At 40.5% G+C, this 23292-nt stretch overlaps 1 protein-coding gene across 1 annotated transcript in view; it reads right to left on the bottom strand.

The window, feature by feature from the left end:
* Positions 1 to 23292, bottom strand: part of astn1 (astrotactin 1) — a 402459-nt gene that overhangs the window by 207323 nt on the left and 171844 nt on the right. The window contains exons 14-15 of the mRNA XM_029524898.1: positions 11074 to 11240; positions 2412 to 2606 (exon numbers count right to left, since the gene is read on the bottom strand). Coding sequence (XP_029380758.1) covers positions 2412 to 2606; positions 11074 to 11240 — 362 coding nt within the window. The remainder of the gene's footprint in view (positions 1 to 2411; positions 2607 to 11073; positions 11241 to 23292) is intronic.

Below are 23292 nucleotides of genomic sequence, written 5' to 3'. Positions count from 1 at the left end.
CCCCTCACGGATCTTGAGGATTCAATCGCGCTGCTTTCCTCTCGTTCGTTTTGACATTTTACATTCAGATGTTCATGTGGTCTAATTAGGTTTAATTCCAACACATGTGCTCCTGGTCAGTTTTAATTCATCTGCTGCCCTCTCTTACAACTAGGCCTTGCATTAACCGTGCCTCCCTTAAGAGTCTGCCTTCCTCTTCCACCACCTCATCTGCACAAGAAGCATTTTGTGCTCTTCAAAGTCTGCCTTAGACCCCACTCTCCATTCACAAGCACTTTCAAATGAGATCAGCGCATTTGCAATTCAGATTCTTGATGATGTTAACTTTCCGGGTTCACCTGCACCTCTGTCTATGACTCCAGTGGTGGATCCCTAAGTGGGCAACTTGCCTCTGGGCAGCGGAATCCATCCTTGGCCCAAATTAAATTCCTGGGCCGCAGAAGTCTTTGCTTACCTTCTGACTTCTTAAGTTCAGTGGAAATGATTGCAACATGAACACCGTGATAATTAACTACCTTCGAAGTCGATTATCCATGTCAAACCCTGTGTGAATTATGAAAGAGACGACTCATCTCTGAACTTGTGTGGCTTCCTCAAAAGAGGTGACAGCATTTATTTATCTTTATCATTTTAATTTTCTTTTTTTCAGCCTTCTTTCTCCTCAGGGAATTTGATCCAGACTCAGAGAAATGTCTGTGTTTTATAGAGGAGAATTGCTGACAGTGGCCTGTTTTACTGTTAATGTTGGGTGGGAACTGACATAAAAGAAAAAATAAATCAGCCATAAAATCCCAGCCCCATCATGAAATAGCCTAGAAATAATTTCAGTCTTATATGATTACAACCTGTGGAGACACACCTACTCCTGACTTTGTATTCACTGTCATTGTGTCATTTAAAGCAACCTTTAAGAGGTGGGAGGGTTGTGATGCGCAGCTCTTAAGAAATTAACACTTTTATCAACAATTACTTTGGTATTATACAGGGTATTGGGTGCAGGTCAATCAACCAAACACCACCTGTCTGAATGGGAGTGAAATTAAAAACCAGAAGGCAAGCAACCCCATGGAAAACAGCTTGAATACACCAAACCCTGCTTGTGTGCTGGCTTTTAGTATAGGATAAATGAGATCCTTGAGGTTTCCCCTTAGCAACACTCTTGACACCTGTGTAATATAGCAAGTGTGATAATTTCCTGGAAAGGATATTTAATTTATTCTCATCAGAAAACCATTAAGCAAAGTGGTCATAGGTGCAGTACAAAATCTTTTTTAACCATACCTTGCCTAACCATTTGATTTGATTAGATTTTTTTTTTCTTTTAACAAAGAACGTCAATTTTATTTGACTGGTCTGTACATAAGATAGGGTGGAATGGTGTCCCATACAGTTTTTTTAATTATTATTATTCCCCCTAGGGAATATATTTTTTCTTTCATTAAAGCTAAAAGTAGAACGATACAGAAAGTGAAGCAGCCTAAAAGGGTACCTAATAAGGTCTGCGTTTACATTCATCATGCATATTCTCACGACACCATTGTTGCCTTCTTGTGGTAGTAGCAGTGTGTTCTCCCTGAAAGCTACCCTGACTTTCAGGCATAATTTCAGTTTTGTTAGATTTTTTTTTTTTTTTCCCTCATTGGTGTCACTTTGACCCATTGTTTGACAAGCAGCTTAATTTTGGAGGTGTGTAAATTGAGCAGAATCCTTGGCTCTTGGAAGCTGTGACGAGCTATCGCCAAAGGCTGCTGGGCTATCTGTGTTTGATCAGTCCATTGCTTCCAGTCTTTTCTTCTTAAGTGTAACTAGGGAGTGATGGAAAGTAAACAAGCTGATTTATTTTCTCTGCTTTAGGTTGGAGAAGTTCGGAGGAGAAGTAGTATGGCTCCTTTCTGACACTGTTTGCATCTGATGATGATATGTGATGTGAAAAGGAAACGCCTTCGAATTTACGCCAGCTTTATTGTGTGGTCTTTGTCAGATAGTTTGAGTCTGACCTTGGTCACACTTTTGTTGTTCATTTCAGTGCAGACAGGTTGGCAGGGGTCATAAACCTCATGGAGCATTACAGGTAAAGACACTTGTTTTTTTTTCTGTGCGAGAGGTCAGCTGCAGTTAGGTCAGGCTGGAAGAGGGAAAAGGTGAAACGTCATGTTCAGTAGATTGTCCTCGACTGTCAAGCTACACTCACTTATATCTGAGATTAAATTGCATTAGAGCCGTGGCATTGATCCAACAGCATTTTGACTGAAACATTCTGAGAATTTATGCGTCAATGTCAGAGATTTCAATGCTTAGTGTGACACTCAATCCGTGTCCACCTGCCAGTGGCCCAAACCGTTTCCCTGCTGTGATGCAAATGGTACGACAACCACCCCACGTGCTCCATGTCACAAACAGCTTGTGTGTACCTGAATGTGGCCTTAAGGATCTGTCCGGTGGTGCTCTCCTTCGTGTGGTTGTTGTAGCCGTAGAAAAGGTCTCCGAACACAGTCTGGTTAGCAGGGATGTCCACAGCTTCGCCACAGTCGATGCCCTCTGTGCAGGCCTCAGACAGCGGCAGGCACGACCTCCCATCTGGACCGCGTTTGTAGTCCTCAATGCATCTGGAGTGAAAGCAATTCCAGTCTTTTAATCGATTAATTATTCTCTATCTCCCTGACAAACTGTGATACAGTGAGAATTCATATTTTTTTTACTGTTACTTGATTGTCGGTTATTTGCTTGTTTGTCTTAACCCCTCATTTCCTAAATTCATCTCAGTGTACTTGTTTATGGTAAGCAAACAATAAATACATTTAGAGCAAAACACAAGTGAATTATGTTTACAATATTTGAGGAGCAGTGCCAATTTGAAGCTGTTAAGCTGTCAATTACTCAGTCAGTCACAACAGGATGCTGCTCTGTGCACAGGTTAAAAGCAATTAGGGAGGATCAGATATCAGATTGATTAGATGCTCTATGATCTGCACATTTTATCAAGAGGTTATTCCTCAACAAAGTGGCCAAATCAGACAATGATTTTTTAACTATGTACTTGAAAGATCAAGGTGTTTTCTATGATTCAGAATTATTCAAGATTGCTCATTTATAATATCTGCTGATACCCCCTTCAAATAACAATTTATTGGTGCTGCGTTTTATGGGGCTTGTGTGTTTCTTTAAGGTGCAATGAATGGTAAATCCTAACAAAAAATAATCTTCTTCCTCTTCTTCTTTCAGTGCACATTATCACCACCACAGCTCCATCAGTTGAATAATGCGATACGACTGGCTCAAGCTGTGTAAATGTTTGTGTATGCTACCAATACAGAGAACTGGCATTAAGGCATTAATTGTCTTCATAAAAAACTAAACACCAAAACGTGCACAGGCAAGGTCTTTAAACTGGAAAGTAATGATTTCACTGGCCATGACACATCCACCTATTCGATTTACTTTCATCAACGTCAGTAAGTTGAGAAAATACACTCCTTGATGTTGTCTGTAGCTCACTCTTGCCAACTAGCATCTGCACAATTTTTATCCCCCCAAATCAAGAAACATTCCACAATCCAATTTAGATCACTAAAAATCCCAAGCCTGTCTGACACTGTAGCCATTCGCTCAATCACTGGCCATATCACTTAGGCTTTTAGTGCTGAGGGCACTGAAGCAATACCGGCTGATATTGGCATTCTGTCCAGGCTGTACCGGTCTGCGGTCCACCACGGGGCTGACAAATAGAGCTGACCATTCACAGTCAAACTCACACTTACTGGCAGATTAGAGCCACCAATTAGCCTGCACGCAGAGCATGCTAATTCTAATCAATAGTGGTACCATCCAAGTATTGCTGGATGTGGAAAGACTCAAGAGTTGTACAAACAATACAAAACAATCTTCTACTGCTTCCATAGGGAAATTTGTTGAAACATCTTGCATTGGTAAGCACACCTACATGGATACGCAGCCCACAGCATAAATAAGACACTACGGCAGTTTACTGAGGGCTTCTGTGGCTGTTGGAATAGAGAACCTTTTGAAACTAGCTTGTTTCAAGGTCAGAGATGTATTTCTGCTGCCAGATGCTAACAGGGAGAAGAAAAGAAAACTTCAAATTTAACAACAAACTCGCTTCTTACTATATCAACCTACATTTGAGATTGAGGCCATTGTCTTATATCATGCATACAGCACCAATCTCAAACATCAGTAACCAAGCGGAGACTGAAGTTTCAAATCTTAAGGGACAGAATCCATTATATATGTAAGGTCTGTTTTTTTTTTTTTTTTTTTGTATTCTGAAAAAATCTAATCTTACATAACTCAGCTGCAGCAACTTGGCAAATCAGGCACAAGTATATTATTCAACCGTTATCAATAAAAATATTGCCAACTGTGGTATGCGTGGCAGTCGTTCACAGTTCTTTTTCTCTATATAAACAAAACTTCTCTCTGGAACACTTTTACATGCGCACTTGCAGGAGACAGGAAGCCCTGCTGTATGTCAAGCACCCTTAGTATCCTGTTAAATTTCACCTAAATTAGATTAGAGAAAATTACACAAGTAAGTCGAGCATTTGTGTTCTCTCTGAGTGACAGGTTAAAAAAAAAACAAAACCCTGCAGGATATCATGAACAAACAGCTGCATTATTCCATTTTAATCATATTCCTGTAGAAAAATTGATGCATTTGTGATGCTACTCAGTTCAAACATATTCTGTTTTGCACCATGTGGAAGAGAAACAGATTGAATTTGAGAAAAATAACTGCCGTTTGAATAACAGTTGCAACCACAATGTTCTGTCACTAATATCTCCCAGCCTTAAAAAAAAGCAATAATTAGCATTCCCTTGCGATACCCACACCTCACATGGCGTGGTTATCAGCAGATTACTGTGGACATTGATTCACAGAACAAAATGTTATTACAAGATAGCGCCATTTTTTTCTCATTTAACAACATTTCCAACTCAGACCTCAAGTTAAGCAGAGAGGCAAGATCAATTGTACTCAGCTGGCACTAAATCCTCTGTCTCAAAGAATGAAGGAGCCAGAATGCAAACACTGAATGTGCTCTCAATGCTCTTTTCATACTGACTGATGTTTTGACATGTCAGTATAGCCTACTCTGTGAAATGAAACAAAGGCAGATGAGGGGAGGAAAATAGAAGACAGGTGGGGGTGGGGGTCGGGGGGGGGGGCACAAATAATCTATCAGGGATTTGCACTGAGCGACGCCTTTTCCTGAATAGGTTAATGTCTCAAAGCTGATGCGAGTCTCCAATGGGAAGAGTGAAGGATTTAACCACATCTCCATTACAGAAAGCGACAACAAAATGCTGTTGTGTAGAATTAAATTAAACAGTAGTATGTGTCAGCTGTTTATGGCAATCTGCCACGGAATATCTAACTATAACTCCCTGATGCTTTTCAATCGATCACAATGGCTAAGTTACATTCAGCTGCCTCAGTTTCAGGCTCTGGACATGTTTTTTTTGTTTGTTTGTTTTTCGTGGCCTAAAAAGCACAGATGTAACCTATGACATTGAAGATGGCTGTTTTTCCATTTAAGTCTCCAAACAAGTGAATCCAATGATGCAGCACATACAGCACCGGGGCCCTTAGGCCAGCCGAGCAAACTGGAATGTCCCCCTCTTTATTGTTATCATGCTTGTCCTCACACTGTTCTGAATCAGAATCAGAATCAGCTTTATTAGCCAAGTATGTGAACACACAAGACTCCAGTTTTTCTTTGCTTACTGTACTTAAACATAAACATGAACAAAAATAAATAGACATAACATAACAAACCTGCACAAACATGTACAGGCATAATATGGCATTGTGAGACATATGAAGTGTAAGTGAGTGATTTCTTTTGGGGTCAGGGGGTTACTAACACTTGGTGACTGGTCAAGTGTTTATCAGTGTGACGGCCTGGGGGAAGAAACTTTTCTTGTGTCTGGATGTTTTGGTGTACAGTGTTCTGTAACGCCTATCAGAGGGGAGAAGTTCAAACAGGTTGTGTCCAGGGTGTTATGGGTCTGCAGAGATGTTTCCTGCCCGTGTCCTGACTCTGGATGTGTATAAATCCTGGATGGAGGGCAGGCTAACACCGATGATTCTTTTCCTGTCCTGTTTGGTGGCTGATCCAAACCAAAGGATGATGGAGGTGTAAAGAACAGACTGGACTATTGCTTTGTAGAAGTGGATCAGCAGCTCCTGGAGCAGGTGGAACATCCTGAGCTGATGCAGGAAGTACATCCTCTGCTGGGCCTTTTTGATTATGGAGTCAATCAGTGGCACGGAAGTTTTTCCTTGCCACTGTCACCAAGTGTCTCCAGTGTCGCCAAGTGCTTGCTCATCGGGGGCCTGCTCCATATGTAAAGTGCCTTGATGTAACGTTGTTATGATTTGGCGCTATACAAATAAATCTGAAAAAAAAAAAAAGAAAATGTTGGGCATCCACTTTAAGTCCTGGGAGATGGTAGACCCCAGATGAGTCGAGATGAGTTGACAGATGAGTCACGCGAGGTGCAGTCGTTGGTGTAGAGGGAGAAGAGCAGTGGGGAGAGCACACATCCCTGGGGGGCGCCTGTATTGATTGTCCGGGTGCTGGATGTGATTTTCCCTTTCTTTCTGCCAGGAACTTCATGACCCACTGACAGGTGGAGGCTGGGACGGTGAGCTGGGTGAGTTTGGAATGGAGGATGTCGGGGATGATGGTGTTGAACGCCGAGCTGAAGTCCACAAACAGGATCCTTGCATATGTCCCTGGGGAGTCAAGGTGTTGTAGGATGTAGTGCAACCCCATGTTGACTGCATCATCCACTGACCTGTTTGCCCGATATGCAAACTGCAGGGGGTCCAGCAGGGCTCCTTCAGGTGGCTCAAAAGCAGTCTCTCAAAGGACTTCATGACCACAGACGTCAGGGCCACGAGCCTGTAGTCATTTAGTCAAGAGATAGCAGGTTTCTTTGGGACCCGGATTATTGTTGAGCGTTTGAAGCAGGAGGGGACTTCACACAGCTCCAGTGATCTGTTGAAGATCTGGGTGAAGATGGGGGCCAGTTGGTCAGTGCAGACCTTCAGGCAGGACGGCGACATGCCGTCTGGGCCTGGGGCTTTTCCTGTCTTCTGTTGCTTGAAGAGCTGACACACATCCTCTTCACAGATCCTGAGTGTTGGTGGGGGATCAGTAAGGAGGGGGGAGGGTGGTTAGGGTAGTTTGATGGTGGAGAGGTTGATGGGTGTGATTCGTTTCTGTGTTCCTTCCGTCTCTGTGGGCCTCCTCCTTGGCCTGGCGAATCCTGAGTTTTGCAGTGAACCAAGGTTCATTGTTGTTGTATGTGCAGAAGGTTTTGGTCAGCACACACAGGTCCTCACAAAAGCTGGTGTAGCATGTCGCAGTGTCAGTGAGTTCGTCCAGGTCTGTAGCAGCAGCCTCAAAAAACACTCCAATATGTGCAGTCAAAGCAGGCCTGTAATGCCAGCTTTAGCTCTGTGGTGCATCTGGTGACAGTCTTCACTACAGGTGTAGCAGATGTGAATTTCTGTCTGTAGTTTGGGGGAAGATGATGAACCATGCAGTGATCAGAGAGCTCCAAGGCTGCATGGGGGACAGAGTGATATGCATCCTTTAGTACAGTGCAACTGTGGTGTGGTTTTGTCTCTGACTTTTCGTATCTTGGTATCTTGGTTTGCTCTGTTTAAGTCCCCTAGAACAATGAGCAGGGAGTCAAGATGTTTCCTCTTCATGTCCGTTATCTGGTCGGCCAGGTGTTGTAACGGCTCATTTACACAGGCCTGAGGTGGGATGTAAGCACCAACCAGAATGAACGAGAACTCCCGCGGTGAATACAGTTCATGAAAAAGGACTCCAAGTGGGGGCTGCATGAGTTCTTCAACACTGTGACATATGTACACCAACCATTCCGCCTCCTCTCCTCTTCCCTGAGAGCTCCGTTACGCGGTCCGCTCGGAGAAGCTGAAAGTCCGATAGATGTAATCCTGTGTCCGGGATGTGTTCACTGAGCCAGGTTTCGGCAAAACACAGGGCGGCAGATCTGCAAAAGTCCTAGTTTCCGCTGTTAAGAAGCAGCAGTTCATCCATCTTGTTGTTCAGGGAGCGGACATTCGCCAGGTGTATTGACAGGAGCGCTGTTTAACAAGCGCGCCGGCTCGTTTGCCCAGTCTGAGTCTGAGTCTCCTGAACATCCTACAGAGAGCTGCTGCTCCTCCAACTAAAAGTTCTGTAAATATTCCAGCATCGTTGGGAACGTCGTCGAAAAAGTGTGACCAGTCGGATGTTCCGAGTTTAAGAGTTCCTCCCGAGTGCATTGAATGAGCCAAGGACTACTGAAAACTTGACAAAAATAAACAAAAACAAAGAAAGTACAGAGGAGCGCAGCACTGACGTAGCAGTCTGTGGCGCCATCTTGGACTGGCGAACTGGCTGAAATCTTTTATATTGGTGTTGTAAAGGTGGATTGATTTATTTACTAATTTTGTCATTCTCATCTGTTGATTTGAGGACCTTCACATTTGTGGGGTCTCCAGTGATGATTGCCAACTCCACCACCTGTGCCATCAACCTACTCAGGAGGTCCTGTGAGTGATGGATACATTACTCACTCCAAAGTCAATATCTGTCTCCCAAGATTGCCATTATTCATATTCCAGTGTCATGCATGTAACACATACGGGGTCGGTAAATATCGTAGCTTGCAGGCATTTCCCTGAAAATCACCAAAACCACAGTTACATTGTATTTTCAGTGGCTGCACTAACAGTACTGACCAACAAACTATACTACAAACCTGCACAAAGACTGCACACTATGTTTTGTACTCCCAATGTCCACAACTCATAAGCATGTAAAAAGAGAATTTCACTTCTGTGTACCTGTCTTTTTTCAATTCTTTTGTTCTGCTTTTTGAAATGTTTGTTTCAACCTCTAAAAGCACAAACGATGACAACTGTCCGTTATGATTATTCCTCAGCAAATAAAATGGGACTGCCACCAAATTAATGTACAGTAGTCAGCCAAGCATAATTACTTTAATGCTCTGTATTTCCCAAACTGTATGACACATCCATTACTAGCCGGGGTATCTAAGGGGGTTTGTAAAATCAATGCTCTTATTCTTCTTTCAGAAAGTGACGGTGCTGATTGTGTTCGGTTTGTCTTTGACTCTGCTGTAACAAAGTCATCCCAACAAAACAGGCGTTTTCTTGATTTAAAAACACTTAGAGAACACATGCATACACGCTATCAATTGATATTTATGCACAAGCAGTGGCATTTCGAAACTTTCAGCCTGTGCCCCATCTAAATAAAAAATAACACTCAGTGAAAAATACAAGTATTTATTGCTGCTCTTGGGATTTTATTTTTTTTTACCCGTCAAGGCCATTCAGAGCCATACAAAGTAAACTTTCATTTAGGTTTTATAGACTTGTCATCAGTCTGTCGTCATGAGGAAGAAGAAACTCAGCAGCCGCCTGCTGCCGTACTAACTGGCTGAAACCAAGTCTGCTGGCAGACACTGGCAACTGTACAGGCTCATTATTCCACAACCAACCCTGGTCTGACAACAACATGATCTCTTTCACCTCCACATCTCAGTTGATGGACACCTTCAGGTTTGTTGCCCACACTATAGTGAGTGACTCGCTGTCAGTTTTCCTCTACTAAATAAATCCAGGTGCCATGTAAACTCCAACACTCACCTATGAGAACTCTTTTTGTAGCTATCCCAACACCAACCACTGCTGACTCTCTGCCCGCCTCATATACCTGCTTTATATGCAGATAAACAGCTATGCTACACTGTTTTTATCCAGTCCATCGGTTGTCAATTAATTTTGTGTGTGTGTGTGTGTGTGTGTGAGCACACACACGTGAGCAAATCAATGCATTGTGCACAGCTCTTCAGTAAAAGCAGGTTTCTATCCATTTGAAATGGAGAAATATCTTAAGTTTAAGGCTTTGTTTTCGCTATTCAAACCGTGCCATTAGCAGTGGAGGTGGTCCTTCAATGTGGCCCAGAATGCATCTGTATTCATGCAGGGAAAAAAGGGATGGCATGAAGCCTGAACAACTTCAGATGTGGTATAAGTGATCGTTTCTTACCAGGGTCCTAAATGCAACTTGGGTAGTTTGTACTTGGTGTATTGTAAGTGTATTTCTCTATCCTCTCTGTTAATTCTGCTTATTTTTGTCCCGCTGTGATCAAATCTGTGTCAATGAATTTAAACTCTTTCGTTAAAGCTGCTACACATTAGGTGTTCGTTGTTATTGTTATTATTGTTGTTGTTGTTGTTGTTGTTATTACAATCATTATCATTATTGTTATTACAGTGGCATGTGAAGCTTGATATAAATCAGTTTTGGTCTTTGGGTCCCCCTTTGCTGACTACCAGTCTAGGGATTGTTGTGTGTGTGAGTTTCAGACATATTCCAACTGGTCAGATCACACGACAGTCAAAGTCACACGGGTCTGATATGAACGTAAACAGACGTGTCTGATCTGTTTTGGGTGATTTTTATGCATCGCTGCTGCTGCCAAGTACTAACAAAAAAATCTGATTGGCTGATTGAATTAGTGAAGTAAGCAGGTTCACAGGTGTTCCTAATAAACTGCCTGATGAGTTTATACATCAATTACACAGATCATTTAATAGACGATGGCTTCCTGAACAGTTCACAATGAGCAGATGGATTTATTGGCAAACTCCTTCAGTTTTTGACATCATGCTAATAATCATATTTACTGTTAGGCGGTCTGAAGCCACCACCAGACAATTTACACTAAAAAGAAACAAGGGCACCATTTCCACTTTTATGTCAACTGCTGGAGTTTCAGGGACTTTTTCCCTTTCAAAAAAAGATAAATGTGCCAGTCCGTCAAGTGACTTTTAAAAATGTCTATACATATGCCATAACTGTCTATATTAAGATTGATAAGGCTCTTTTACAATGTGCAAACATTCACATGACTGGGTATTAGGCGATTGATGAGAGGACTAAATGAGACGAAGCTATGAACTAAAATAATTACTGTGGCGAGACTTTTCCTACTTACCCACAGAACATCTGGATGTTGTAAAGTGTGGGGTCATCCTCGAGAGGGGCCAGCTGCTGGAGACACAGCTGCTCACATCCTCCGTTGAAACCGTCAGAACAGTCGATGCCGATGTGGTGGTCGTAACACCCGGTCCCATCCTTCATAGGGCTCAGCCCCGGAGGGCACTGTGGGAAAAATAAGTGCTTTTAGATGACAAATGTTAGCCATTACATTCATTTAGGGACACTTTATTTGGAGCTGCCTAAGCAGCTAGAGGTTGCCGCATAAACACTAATTCCAGATGCGACAGGTAAACAGACCCGATAACATCTGTGCCACAGGATGCAAACTGACAAATTTCTGTTCCCATTAGTGCAGCATGTGTGGGCACTGAGCTTGGTGTGTAAACCTCCGCAACGCCAGCTGTTTGCAAAAGTCTCCTATAATCAGCTTAAATAACAGTGTGATGCTAAATCAGAGAGAGCCAGCATACGAGTTTTTAGGATGGGTGAGGCAATTCTGAAACAATGAATTAATCAAACAGTCAATGCACAGTAGCGACAGTTTGGTACTGACAGCCTTTTATCAAGGAAGCAAATCTTGTCTCTGCGAGTCAAATGCTAAGATTTGCGGCCTTCCTGTTGTGCAACTGTAAACCTAATACGCTTGGGTCAGACAAAACAAACTGTTCTGACTGGCCTGGTCTTTTTTATCACTTTCGGATATTTTACAGACTAAATAAGATTTGCCTTATGAAATTAATTATCAGATTAATAGATAAAACAAAGACAGTTAGCTCCTATGCGACTGCAGCAATATGCAATCTAGCTAGAAAAAGACTGAAAAAGATAAGCAGGATCAGCAGTGTGCTAAATGGCAGATAAGCGCTGGAAGACGGATGGATTGACAGTATGTTATATGTTTATTTACTTGTTATTTGCCATCAATGCAATACAATTCCACCGTACTTGGAAGAGATGTAAAGGGAGTCATGGTGGAGTAATAAAAAAAATGCCATGCCAAAGATTATTTGATTTCATGTTTTGAACTGTGAAAGAATTATTAGAGCCCACCACTTCTTCAGCAATGAAATAAAACCCTCCCTGCTGACGTGGAAAGAGAATGCATCACAAGACTCAAAGGGTGGGCGGTGCTGTGATGAAATTTGGCTCAAACCTACTGCCCAGAAGACTCTTGGGAACAAACATCTACAAATGATCAACAAATATACACTTCCTGTAGTTGTAGATTTGTGCATGGACAGTATGTGTCGTGGAATCAACAACCCCACTATTTTAAATCCCCTCTGATATTGTTAAAATCCAGCAGCATGACAGATTTGATTATGATGATGAGGAGTAAAAAACTGGGGGAATCTGAGGAATCTGACCATCCTTGACTTCAAACTCCATTATGCGTTTCAGTAATGAAGATGAGGATGAGTGGTGGTTAATTTGAAACAAGCATTTCAATCAAGTATTTATCGTTTAAGTTTCCAAGGGGCGGGATTTCAAAACTTCTACATGGTATTAAAAATTCTTGACATAGTTTTTTTTTTGTTTGTTTGTTTTTTTAACTGGTGTAGTGCTAATTGAGACAATAATTAAGCAATAAGAATTAAGACATACAGTAAGTTCTGCTCCCTGCAACCTGATTCTCAGTAGATCAGAACCTCTAGTGTGTTCTACATTCACTTGAAAATCTATCATATGATCCCATACACCTCCTTTGGAAGACCTGCTATGGTTATTTTTCGATCTTCATTATTTTTGGCATCTACTGAAATAGATCTTTATCTATTAGAAACGAAGCAAACCAAAGTTTGTACATTTAATCAAGTTGGAACCATCTGTATCTCCATCTGCTTTTCATTTTGTACATATTTGACTCAGCCACGCTGGTAGCAGTACAGTAAAAGCGCATCAGTCACCAATAAAACATACCAGTGATTGTGACTCAAAAGAAGATGAATAAAAAAAAAAAAAAAAAAAAGATTAATACACCAGGTGATTTGGCTGCAGGTTAGTATTCAGTCTTACATTAGAGCCTCTAATTGGAAGTCAAATGAACCATCACATTCTCCCAGTGCCAGAAGCCCCTTCCCCTCTATCCCAGCTAACACTGGCTCATGTGACTCAATTTCACTCATTGACACTTTCCATTCTGGAGGTATTGGGTGTGTGTATGATTTCAGTGCCCTCAATATAATTCTCTCATCTGACACCATCCCACCATCAGACCAAAGAAAACAACTTTTTATCATCACATTTGATATTTCTATCTTATCTCCCAACAGACTCCGACTAAGTGTGGAGTGGAGTCACGCAATGATTGGAAATACAATTTTTTGCACATCACACAGTACTGGTGCGGCGATACTGGGAAGGTCTGTCTCGACAACAGCCTCAGGCATTCCGGTATTTACACTTCCAGCGTGCACTGCCATTATTAATTAATCTTCTACCACTTGTCCGTTGCTGGGTCGAGGGTCACTGCTATTACAAACAGGCCAAAAGGGAGGAAAATGAGTTGTGAAAAATAATTTGATGATATGACTTCAAGCATTTACACTTACACCATAGAGATTTTCAAAATATCATGAATATTTTGGATTTTCTGAGTTGTATCTCCCACGATATGTTGCCCTATTAAGGTATAAAAAACGATGGGATGGTAAAAGTTTGAATGTTTTACTTGATGAAGAAGTTATTCATACCTTATTTCTCTGGTCATTTACATCTCATATATCGTTGATGTTATCGTTATAGGCCTACCACTACCTTCAATGTTACTAATCCGGTTCTATGGACTGATAGGATCCGCATAAACAGCAACTTTACAACTGAATTTGATGTGATTTTTTTTTTTTTTTTTTTTTTAAGTGATTCAAAAAGTAAAAGGCACATACAACTGAACATCAACCCCTCTCTGTGTTCACTTTTTGTGAAATGTTCTTCCCAGTGATGACAGACAAATACCACATTTCATACAGTTAGTGATGACAAGTAGATTTTTGGATGGAAAATGTTGAGGGATTGCAGGGATTTCTCGAAAACTCCTCTACAGAGAAGAAGAACCTATCTCATGCTGGCTGAAAATTATTTCTTCATCACCCTCATCACTGGATTCTGTGTCTGAAGAGGTTGCAGGGATTTCTCATTCTCGCTGTATTTTTTTTAAAGCATAAAATGACCTCACTGAAAAATCTGTTTGTGCATTACCATGGATTCCAGTTTGACAACAAAGTATTGTATACTGCACACTGAATCATTTTCTACCCCTTAATCTGGCAATGTTTCCGGCGGGATAGATACATTTCACAACTTGCAAAATATCACCACAACCGCCTTTAGACCATTTTTCCCTGCATACTAAGAAAATAGTCATAATCAGTTTTACAAATTGACACCTTTGTTTTATTGAAATAACCCTGTAGTCAGCGCTTTCTGCACCACAGACTGTCATGTTGGTTTTTCATAAGGCTGACAAAATCATGACAGATAGCAGGAACCAAATCATCTGACTTAGATATTCAAACCAAACAAGACTTTTTATAAATGGTGAATTGACTGGGTGAAACTCTTCAGTCATGCCCCTAAGACTGCTAAAGAAGGTGTATCTCCTGGTACACGTTACCTGTTAGGGTTAGAAAAGCCTTGGCATCATTTTATGAGAAAAGCATTTCCATTAAGTATTTGCCATTGCTGCATTACAGAATCATTTTGTTTTTTGTACAAATCACTGTTTATGTAAAAACTGTGATTTGATTTTTGCTGGCAGTGGGAGAGAGGGAGATTGGAAAGTATAAATTTGGGGGATCCAGGCTAATACTATTTGGACTGGTTAGGTGGTTTGCATGCAGACCACTTTATCGCAGTGCCCCAGGTTCAAATCTGACCAAGTGCCATATGCTGCAGGTCACTCCCATTTCTGTCTACCTCCTTCCTGTCAGAATCTCTGCTTACTGGTTCAAATAAAAAGGCACAGAAAAGCCCCACAATAAGAATCAAGAGAGATTATTAATTAAGATAATTATCAGTTGATGGAAAAATTGTCTGGTCATCACGTGAATTTGGATCAAACTGGATCACAATCTGTTTACTGATACTAATCTGCAAAAACCTAGCAGATTAGTATCAGAAGACAAAGAGAAGCAAAGCATTTGTCCATGTGCTGTATTGTGCTATTGTTGTATTTTAGATTCCTGCTGTATCAATCTCCTCTGCGTATTCAACATTCAGCCACAGTAGGTAAATTCTTGACTGCATAATCAATTCTCAGTTTTCACAAGGGGAGATTTAAAGTTTTATCTTGTGTAAATTACACAGTCAGAATGATATTGCATAGCACTCCCACTTGATTATTTACTGTGGCACAGGGAATGACAAGAACAGTGATGAAATGGCAGACAACCAGAACTGTCTTTAAAAAGGATTCTTGTTCTGCTGAGGGAGATGAGGCAATACTGCAGGTTGAAATTTACATTTCCATATAATCCAGAGAGCTCTGTCTTTATATTTGAAGAGTGAAATGAATTCCTACTGTTTTTAAATGTGGGAAACAGCAATGGGTGTCAGTGATAAAGATAAAGAAATTATATATATATATATATATATATATATATATATATATAGATAGATATAGATATATATATAGATATATATAAATATATAAAGACAAATGAACAACTTCCTCATTAAAATGAACCCTGCCGGATGGCTGTGCAAAAGAGGTGGGAGTCCCGATTTCACCCCATTTCCTTCCCTCCATCGTCTTGTTTAATATTTCCCATGCATTTTTTTTCAGAGACCTGTCAAGTCAAATTCACATTATGTTTTGTGTCAGCTATCACTTCAAAGGAAACTTTGATGGAGTGCATTTTAACGAGGCACGGCTACCTTCAGAACAGCGACTAAGCAGTTGCTTTCCTCCAAGCACTGACAGATCAGCGGCTGCATATTTTATTATTTAGGCCTGCTGTATTCATCAGCAAGTCCAGGTGCCTCATGTGACTAATAAACCTGTTGTGGATCCAGTCTAGTCGATTGCTCTCATGGAATTACAGGGATTATTGCTTTCTCCTGAGGTTTAGTGTCATTGCCTGGCAGATGTACATTGCTGCATGTTGCAATTTGGTTGTCATAAAATTCTAAAATCTCGATTCATTGAATTGTGTTGACCGGTTTAATCAAGGAAAACATCTGACAGGGAACTGTCACGTTTTTCCCACGCCCAGCATTTATCCTCAGCATACCATTGTTAATAGCTTATTTCCATTAGCATTCATTAAAAACCTGTTTGGCCACAAGCTGGAAAACTAATTTCCAATCACGCTCATGCAAGCTTTTGCATCAATGTTTATTTATATATATATATATATATATATATATATATATCGCTCTTCCTCTCCAAATAATAACTGTTGTTTTATGTTCCATATTTCCATTTTGTTTATTTATCTAAATTTCACTCTCTGTTTTCACTGTCAGCCAAGAGCAGAGATCTGAGGCTGCAGTGAGCACAGTTGAAGTCTGGCCTGATGAATGTGGGTGTCTGTGGAGGCAACAGATGGCTGGGTCAGTTTGGCCTTAGCGCCATTAATCTATGGGCCAACCTGCCTTGCGTCAACAATACCGGCTGGTGGTGTTGGTCTATTGGTATGGGGATGTTTTCTTGACTGACCAACAGTCACGGTTCAACTTCCACAGTCTGACTGTAGATAATGTAGATTCTCCATTTCTGGCCAGAGTTTACCCTCTTCTTTTGGCTGCTTCCAGCAGGAGAGCAAAACTCATCTCAAACAGGATTCATAAGAGTCAAATCTGTCCAGGTCTCCAGATCTGAAACCAGCAGAACCCCTTTGGGATGAAACAGAACAGGAGATAAGCAGTGTGAAAGATGCGACACAGACATTTAAACATGAAGCACTGCCTCAGAGGAAAGTTTCCAACATCTGCTGGTATCTATACATAAAGAGGAAAGAGAGTGGCTTCACAGAGCATGAATGTGCAGAGAATTGTACGCAAAACTCATCAACTCATATTCCATATTTTATATATTATTCTATCGGCATAGTGACTAGTGCTGTTTCCCCACAATGAGCCTGGGAATAGAACCTGCAATCACATCAGGAAGGTCACCCGGAAGGGCCTTTCTGTGTGGAGTTTGTATGTTCTCCCTGTGCTTGTGTGGGTTTCCTCCGGGTACTCCGGTTTCCTCCCACCAGCCAGACATCATGAGTTAACTTGCTTGCAGGCACTTATTTTAGCCAGCATCTTTCTGTTCACTTCTGAAGAGAAAATCTTCAGGCTATTTTATACTCACGGTATGTTTAAGTTCTACCCGATGATTTTCAATTATGTTCAAGTTAGAAGACCACAGGGACCAGTCAAAACACTTGAAGCAGCCGGTGCAGGACCCAGTGTCATGTCATGCTTTGGTTCATTATCAGTGTCCTGGACATTACCATCCAGATTATGTTGATATTTAGTGGAATCTGCTCTTCCCTGCACTGCTGCCTGCCCCACAGGCTGCTACGGTACATGACCCCGGACATTATTATTTCCCAACTCATGTTCAACTTTGTCTGGATATCCTTTTGTAAAATCCGCTGTTTTCTCCAGACACACCTTTGAGGATTGCAGCCATGGCACTCAATTTTACTTTAGAAAACGTTGGCAGATGTTTTGCATACTTCAGATGTTGACTTTTGTGATGAGGTCACAGATAGGTTTTCCTTTTGCTGGCTCTTTAATGTAAATGCTGTTTCAGTGGAGCCTTTCACTACCACTCATGCGTGAGACAAACCTTCACGCAGTTTCTTTGATGGATTTTGCCCTGCCTTTTCCATCCAGGAGAGCTAAAGTTTTATCCAAAAGTGTCCTTGGTGTTCCAGAGCTTGTTTTGATTTTTCCTAAATAACATTTCAAACTGTAGAAATATGCTTTGATATCTTTTTTTTTTTAGCTTCAGCCACTGTGGAGACATCAGTTAGCCTCCTTTTTCAAATTCTGTATGTTACTAAGAGGAGCCCATGGCTGTTCAACGAGGTCTGTAGTGCCAGAGAATTTATCATGCTGTTGACAACTCTCCGCCAGCCTTTAAAGTCCTATGGAATCAATTAAATGATTTAAAGCATAATAACTTAATAGTGGTTTGAGTGTTTAAGGCAGAGAAAGGTCCCCAAACTATTCCCCATGCTACAGAAACTATTACATTTTTATTTCTCTCTACTTGTTAAGTTCAGTAAATAAAGAATTACCTCCACCCACCAGTTCAGTTCGTACATGGTCAAAAAAAAAATTAAACATTTATGTAAAATTCCATCGTAATTGGGAAGTAGAGTCTTAATTTACAGCTGAGAACATGTCATGTGTTATTACAATAGACATTTCACAGAAGGACACAGACACTAAGGCAGTGAAGTGAAACCATTGTTGACAAGCATGCATGAGATTGAATCACCGTTGGGTTGTGACTCCACAAAGTGAGATTGCATTGAAGTCTATGGGAAAATGTCTTACTTCTTACTTGATTAATTAGTTCAGTTTTGTAATGAGATTATGTGGTTGTATGGAAAAATGATTTGTTCTGTTTTTGTTTTGTTTTTTTTTTACAAAATAGCAAAGTTGGCTATGGCCAAGTTACAAACTTGAAGGCTTCTAAATGGCATGTTGCAAACCAATCGGGTGAGACTTGACGGCCACACATGACCAATTTCGATTCAGATTGTATTTATGTTAATAAGCATGATATGACAATTGTTAAGAAATTCTCTGAATTACTGACATATCATGTTCATGAAAATGGAACAAAGAGACAGATAACCTGAAAACATATAATCTTCAACCCTGGCTGTGGTTGTGGTACAGAAAGTAATAGTGCATTAACATGTACAAAAAAAAAGGCTTATTTTGATGTTCGTTGTTTGTTGATAGTCTTTTCATGTTTATGCTATGGTTTCATCAAATCAGATTTATCAAATCAAATCAAATCAGATTTATTTGTGTAGCGCCAAATCATAACAAAGTTACATCAAGGCACTTTACATATAGAGCAGGTCTAGACCAAACTCTTTATAAATTTATTTAAAGAGACCCAACAGATCCCCCGATGAGCAAGCACTTGGCAACAGTGGCAAGGAAAAACTTCCTTTAAGAGGCAGAAACCTCGAGCAGAACCAGTCAGGGGGGGCGGCCATCTGCCTCGACCGGTTGGGTTGAGAGTGGGAGAGAGAGAGAGAGAGCGAGAGAGAGAGAGAGAGAGAGACAGGCAAGGTTTCATGAACCCCATGATCCATCAGCTGGGTGGATGAACTGAGGAACAATGATAAAATATTTAGATATTGACCATATGAAGTATCCCCATGTTAAAACAGGGAATCCACACAGATCATGAAAACAAAATGCGTTCGAACACAAAAACTCTCTGAGCTAAACCACAGCTGCCTCTCATACAGTAAAACATGCATTATTAGACATACGAGGGATCGAGGAATCGTGTTTTTTGGGGAAATGAAACAGCCTTTCCTCTGACTTATCACTTATCACAATGGCAGCGCTGGATCACGTTGTTGGTCTGCAGTTTATAAGAACTTTGTGTGCTGTGGAGTCTCTATCTGCACAGATAATATGATGCACTGTCCAAATAATAATTACTCCTGCCAGTACAGCGGTGTACCGATGTTGGCCAATGTGATAAAAGTGTTAAAATGAGGAATATCTCTCTATGTTTCCTTCTGAATAAACAGGTTGGCAACCATCTGCACATTCATTACAAGCAAGTGTGAACAGATCTGTCAAACCTTTTTTATGAAGTTACAGCTCCGACACCGGAAACATAAACCAACCAGGCTTAATCTTTCATTGTGTTTGTGTGAGCTGATATTCTATTTCTGAATGTCTTAAATAATAATTTTGGTAAATGCTTGAATTAAGTTAGAGCATTTATTTTAGTGAGGGTCTCAACTCCTTAAAACTAAAATATTTATTTCTACATTGCATAGATTGATATTTAATCAAAATATATATACAGCTGAAAGGGAAACTCGACAATACATGTCAAAACGGCCAGAAATGAAAAGACTTGTTACTCAGACCCACAATTAACATCAACCTCACAAATGAAATCTAAACTCAGTGGTGGTGTTACCCTTGGGTTGAAGCAGTTATTTATAAATCAGAAGAAAACTAAAGCGACAAGTAATATAAGATCAGCAGGTCACCGGATGTGCTCTAATCGCGTTTAAATGTGATTGCATTGGTCCTTTGTCCCACCACTTGTCTCCTGTATGCGCTGTCAGCTCATTCATTCAACACCAACCTCCACCAAAGGCAGACTTCATCACCATGTCAGCTGTGCAATCCAACTTCTTTGCTTTCATTAAAACTCACTAGAACAGTCACTGGAAGTTATCTGATGGGATAGATAGGGAGGGGTAGATCTGACCTGCTCTGTGCTCTCTGCATGGATTGACTGATACAGCCAGTCACACAGTAGCCACACGCCAATGCATATCCTGCTTTGAGGTCTATTTTCCTCCAAATGGGACATCTAAAATGAACATCATGTATTGAAGGCTTGAAATTAGCGACTAAAACCATAAACTCATAAGAAAAAAAGAAAAAAAAAATTGTGAGCTTGTAAATCAAGTGGGAAGTACGGCAATTTTCCTGTTAACTTATTTTTACAACCAGAGATGTCCCCTTATGATCATTTGATTCAATGCAGTTTTAAGGTGCTATGTTTCAGAATTGGCTTCAGTTTTTCACCACTGGAGTCCAGATTCACTTCATATCCAGTCAATTTGTGTTAGCAGTTGCTTGTATAGATGATTCATTTTTGTTTGTTTGGTAGTTTTACAACTTTAGCAACTGAAACAAGGGAACTGAAATTTTCTCACATAATGCTAGGCTGGGACGATTTCCAAGTCACCCAGGGAGCAAGGAGAGGTGAAATAAAGTAATAAGAAGCACACTATGATTCATATGTTGCTGTTTAGGTATTAATTGTGAATAGTGTACCACGATAAACATATAAGCACATTTTGTGGCATTAAAAGAAACTTTGGTTTTAGTCCCCCCCCCCTCATTTTTTTTTGGGGGGGGGAATCACCAAATAAATTGCCATGCCTTCCATTTTATACATTCTTTCAAAAATATACAGCTGATGTAACTTTACTGAACTTCTCTTCTCTGGCTTTCCCCCTACCTCCTGGGTTATATGAATTTAGGCATTTTTTTAGGCAATTTAGGTTAGGCATTTCCGTCATCATTCCTTTTAGCTTTTCTTACAGAGGAGATGGGGAGTGTTGGGTGTTCAAATTCTGTATGTTACTAAGAGGAGCCCATGGCTTTTAAACGAGGTCTGTAGTGCCAGAGAATTTATCATGCTGTTGACAACTCTCCGTCTTGATATCCATAAGATTGGTCGTTTAAGAACTAAACTGTCTTTATTGTAGTTATCTTATTGTAGTTTCATGTCTCTTGTCTCTGGAGCCCGACAGTTGATCCATCAGAAAACTGTCAGCCATTTAGAAGTGACGCCAAGAAAAAAAAAGAAGATTTCTGATAACCACTGAGGGAAACCAAATCCAGCAATCTAGCAAGGTCTAATGGACTCCAACGTCTAGTAGATGCACATGAGCTAGGCTGAGGGCATTGATGCCTTTGTGTGACATCACAAAGTTCCTAATTTTATGGCTTGGCTTCTGGCTCACAGGCATGTATTTCTTTGAAAATGTTGCTTTATTATATTATGGGACCTTTACAAGGAGATTGTGGTGATTAACCAGACTTATAGTGAGCATGTTGCAGAGCAGACAGGGAGCAGAAGTGAGACAGTTGTCCCCCTGGCACTGTTGGCTGAGTGAACTTGCATTAATTGGCTAAATTAGTCTTTTGGTTTGAGTAAATAAAGATACAAAATATCACTTCTCTCACTGATTTTTGACTGCTGGCTATTTTCCTGCGACAGTTTTCATACTGTCCACCAGGCCCAGCGGCTTTTTTATTCTAACTGTAGGAAACTCAAATGCGTGACAGCAAACACAAATATTAAAATAATCCCACCTTAAAAGCAATTTGCATAAATCGACTACCAGACTTCCAAAATTTGTCAAAGAACCCAAATTAAACTCTTTTAAAGTTTGCTCATGACGGTGGCCCGTACTACATGAGCACAAAAAAAAAAATTCCGCATGACTCATTGCCTGCCTCTTCACAATTTTACTATAAAAAAATAAATACATGGAAATTGCTGAAAACATGTCTTAAAAACTGTAAAAAAAAATAAATTAAATAAATAAATAAAAATTATAATGTCATCCATTTTTTTGGAGATGTGTGTCTGACAGCGTGTTTGTTAATTTGTTCTATTTAAACACTGCTGGCAGTGTTTAAATAGAACACATAAAGTCTTATTTATAAAGACCTCCTGACCAGGTGTATGTGCAATTGTAACTGCACACAATGAGGCCACACAAAGGGGTGAATGCTCCCTGCTCTCGCTCCCTTGATAAACTGATATTGATTTTGCCACCAAGTGAAAGACCATAGTGACGAATTATTTATTACCTGTAATGCAAGGAGCACATGAAACATTCAATCTCTTAACACATCTGTGGCACAGAGCCTAAATCATTGCAACTCACTGAAATCGGTGAATATGTGGATATGTGGCAGGGGCTAAGAGGTATTTGTATTGATGGGTTGCTGCGGTGCAGCTTGCCAACCACAGACAGCTCTGGTTATTGACTACATTAAGAGGATTCCAACATGCCGGGATAGTGATAACTCTGAGCTATTTTCCAGATGTCCATCGGATTATAACCATTAAGAATATGTACCGACCACAGTATTATTCTGTGAATTGTTATCACTTGAGATTTCCACAAATCTGGTCTATTATCCTGGGTAGTTCATTGATAATCTTCTGTATAAAACACTCTGCAAGTGAACAGTCCCCAAATCCTTCGGAAATTTGATCTGATTAAAACATCTTGTATTGTTTGGAACAAGTCTGTAGCCATGAAAGGTGGGATACTTTTATTGATTCAGCATAAGAAGCATAATAAGGAAATAATCTTGATTAACAGTTCTTGGCAAAAGTATTGCACAAGGCTTAGGAGAAAAAAGCAAGTGCTGAACCTTCTAAGTTTTGTTCTAGTCAGTTTACTCACATGGAAGCAATGGGATATTCATGATTATTAAATTATTTCACATCTTGCGGTCATCTCTA

Source organism: Echeneis naucrates, chromosome 17 (genome assembly GCF_900963305.1).
Source record: "Echeneis naucrates chromosome 17, fEcheNa1.1, whole genome shotgun sequence".
Classification (NCBI taxonomy): Eukaryota; Metazoa; Chordata; class Actinopteri; order Carangiformes; family Echeneidae; genus Echeneis; species Echeneis naucrates.
This window is presented reverse-complemented; position numbering and strand designations above follow the sequence as displayed.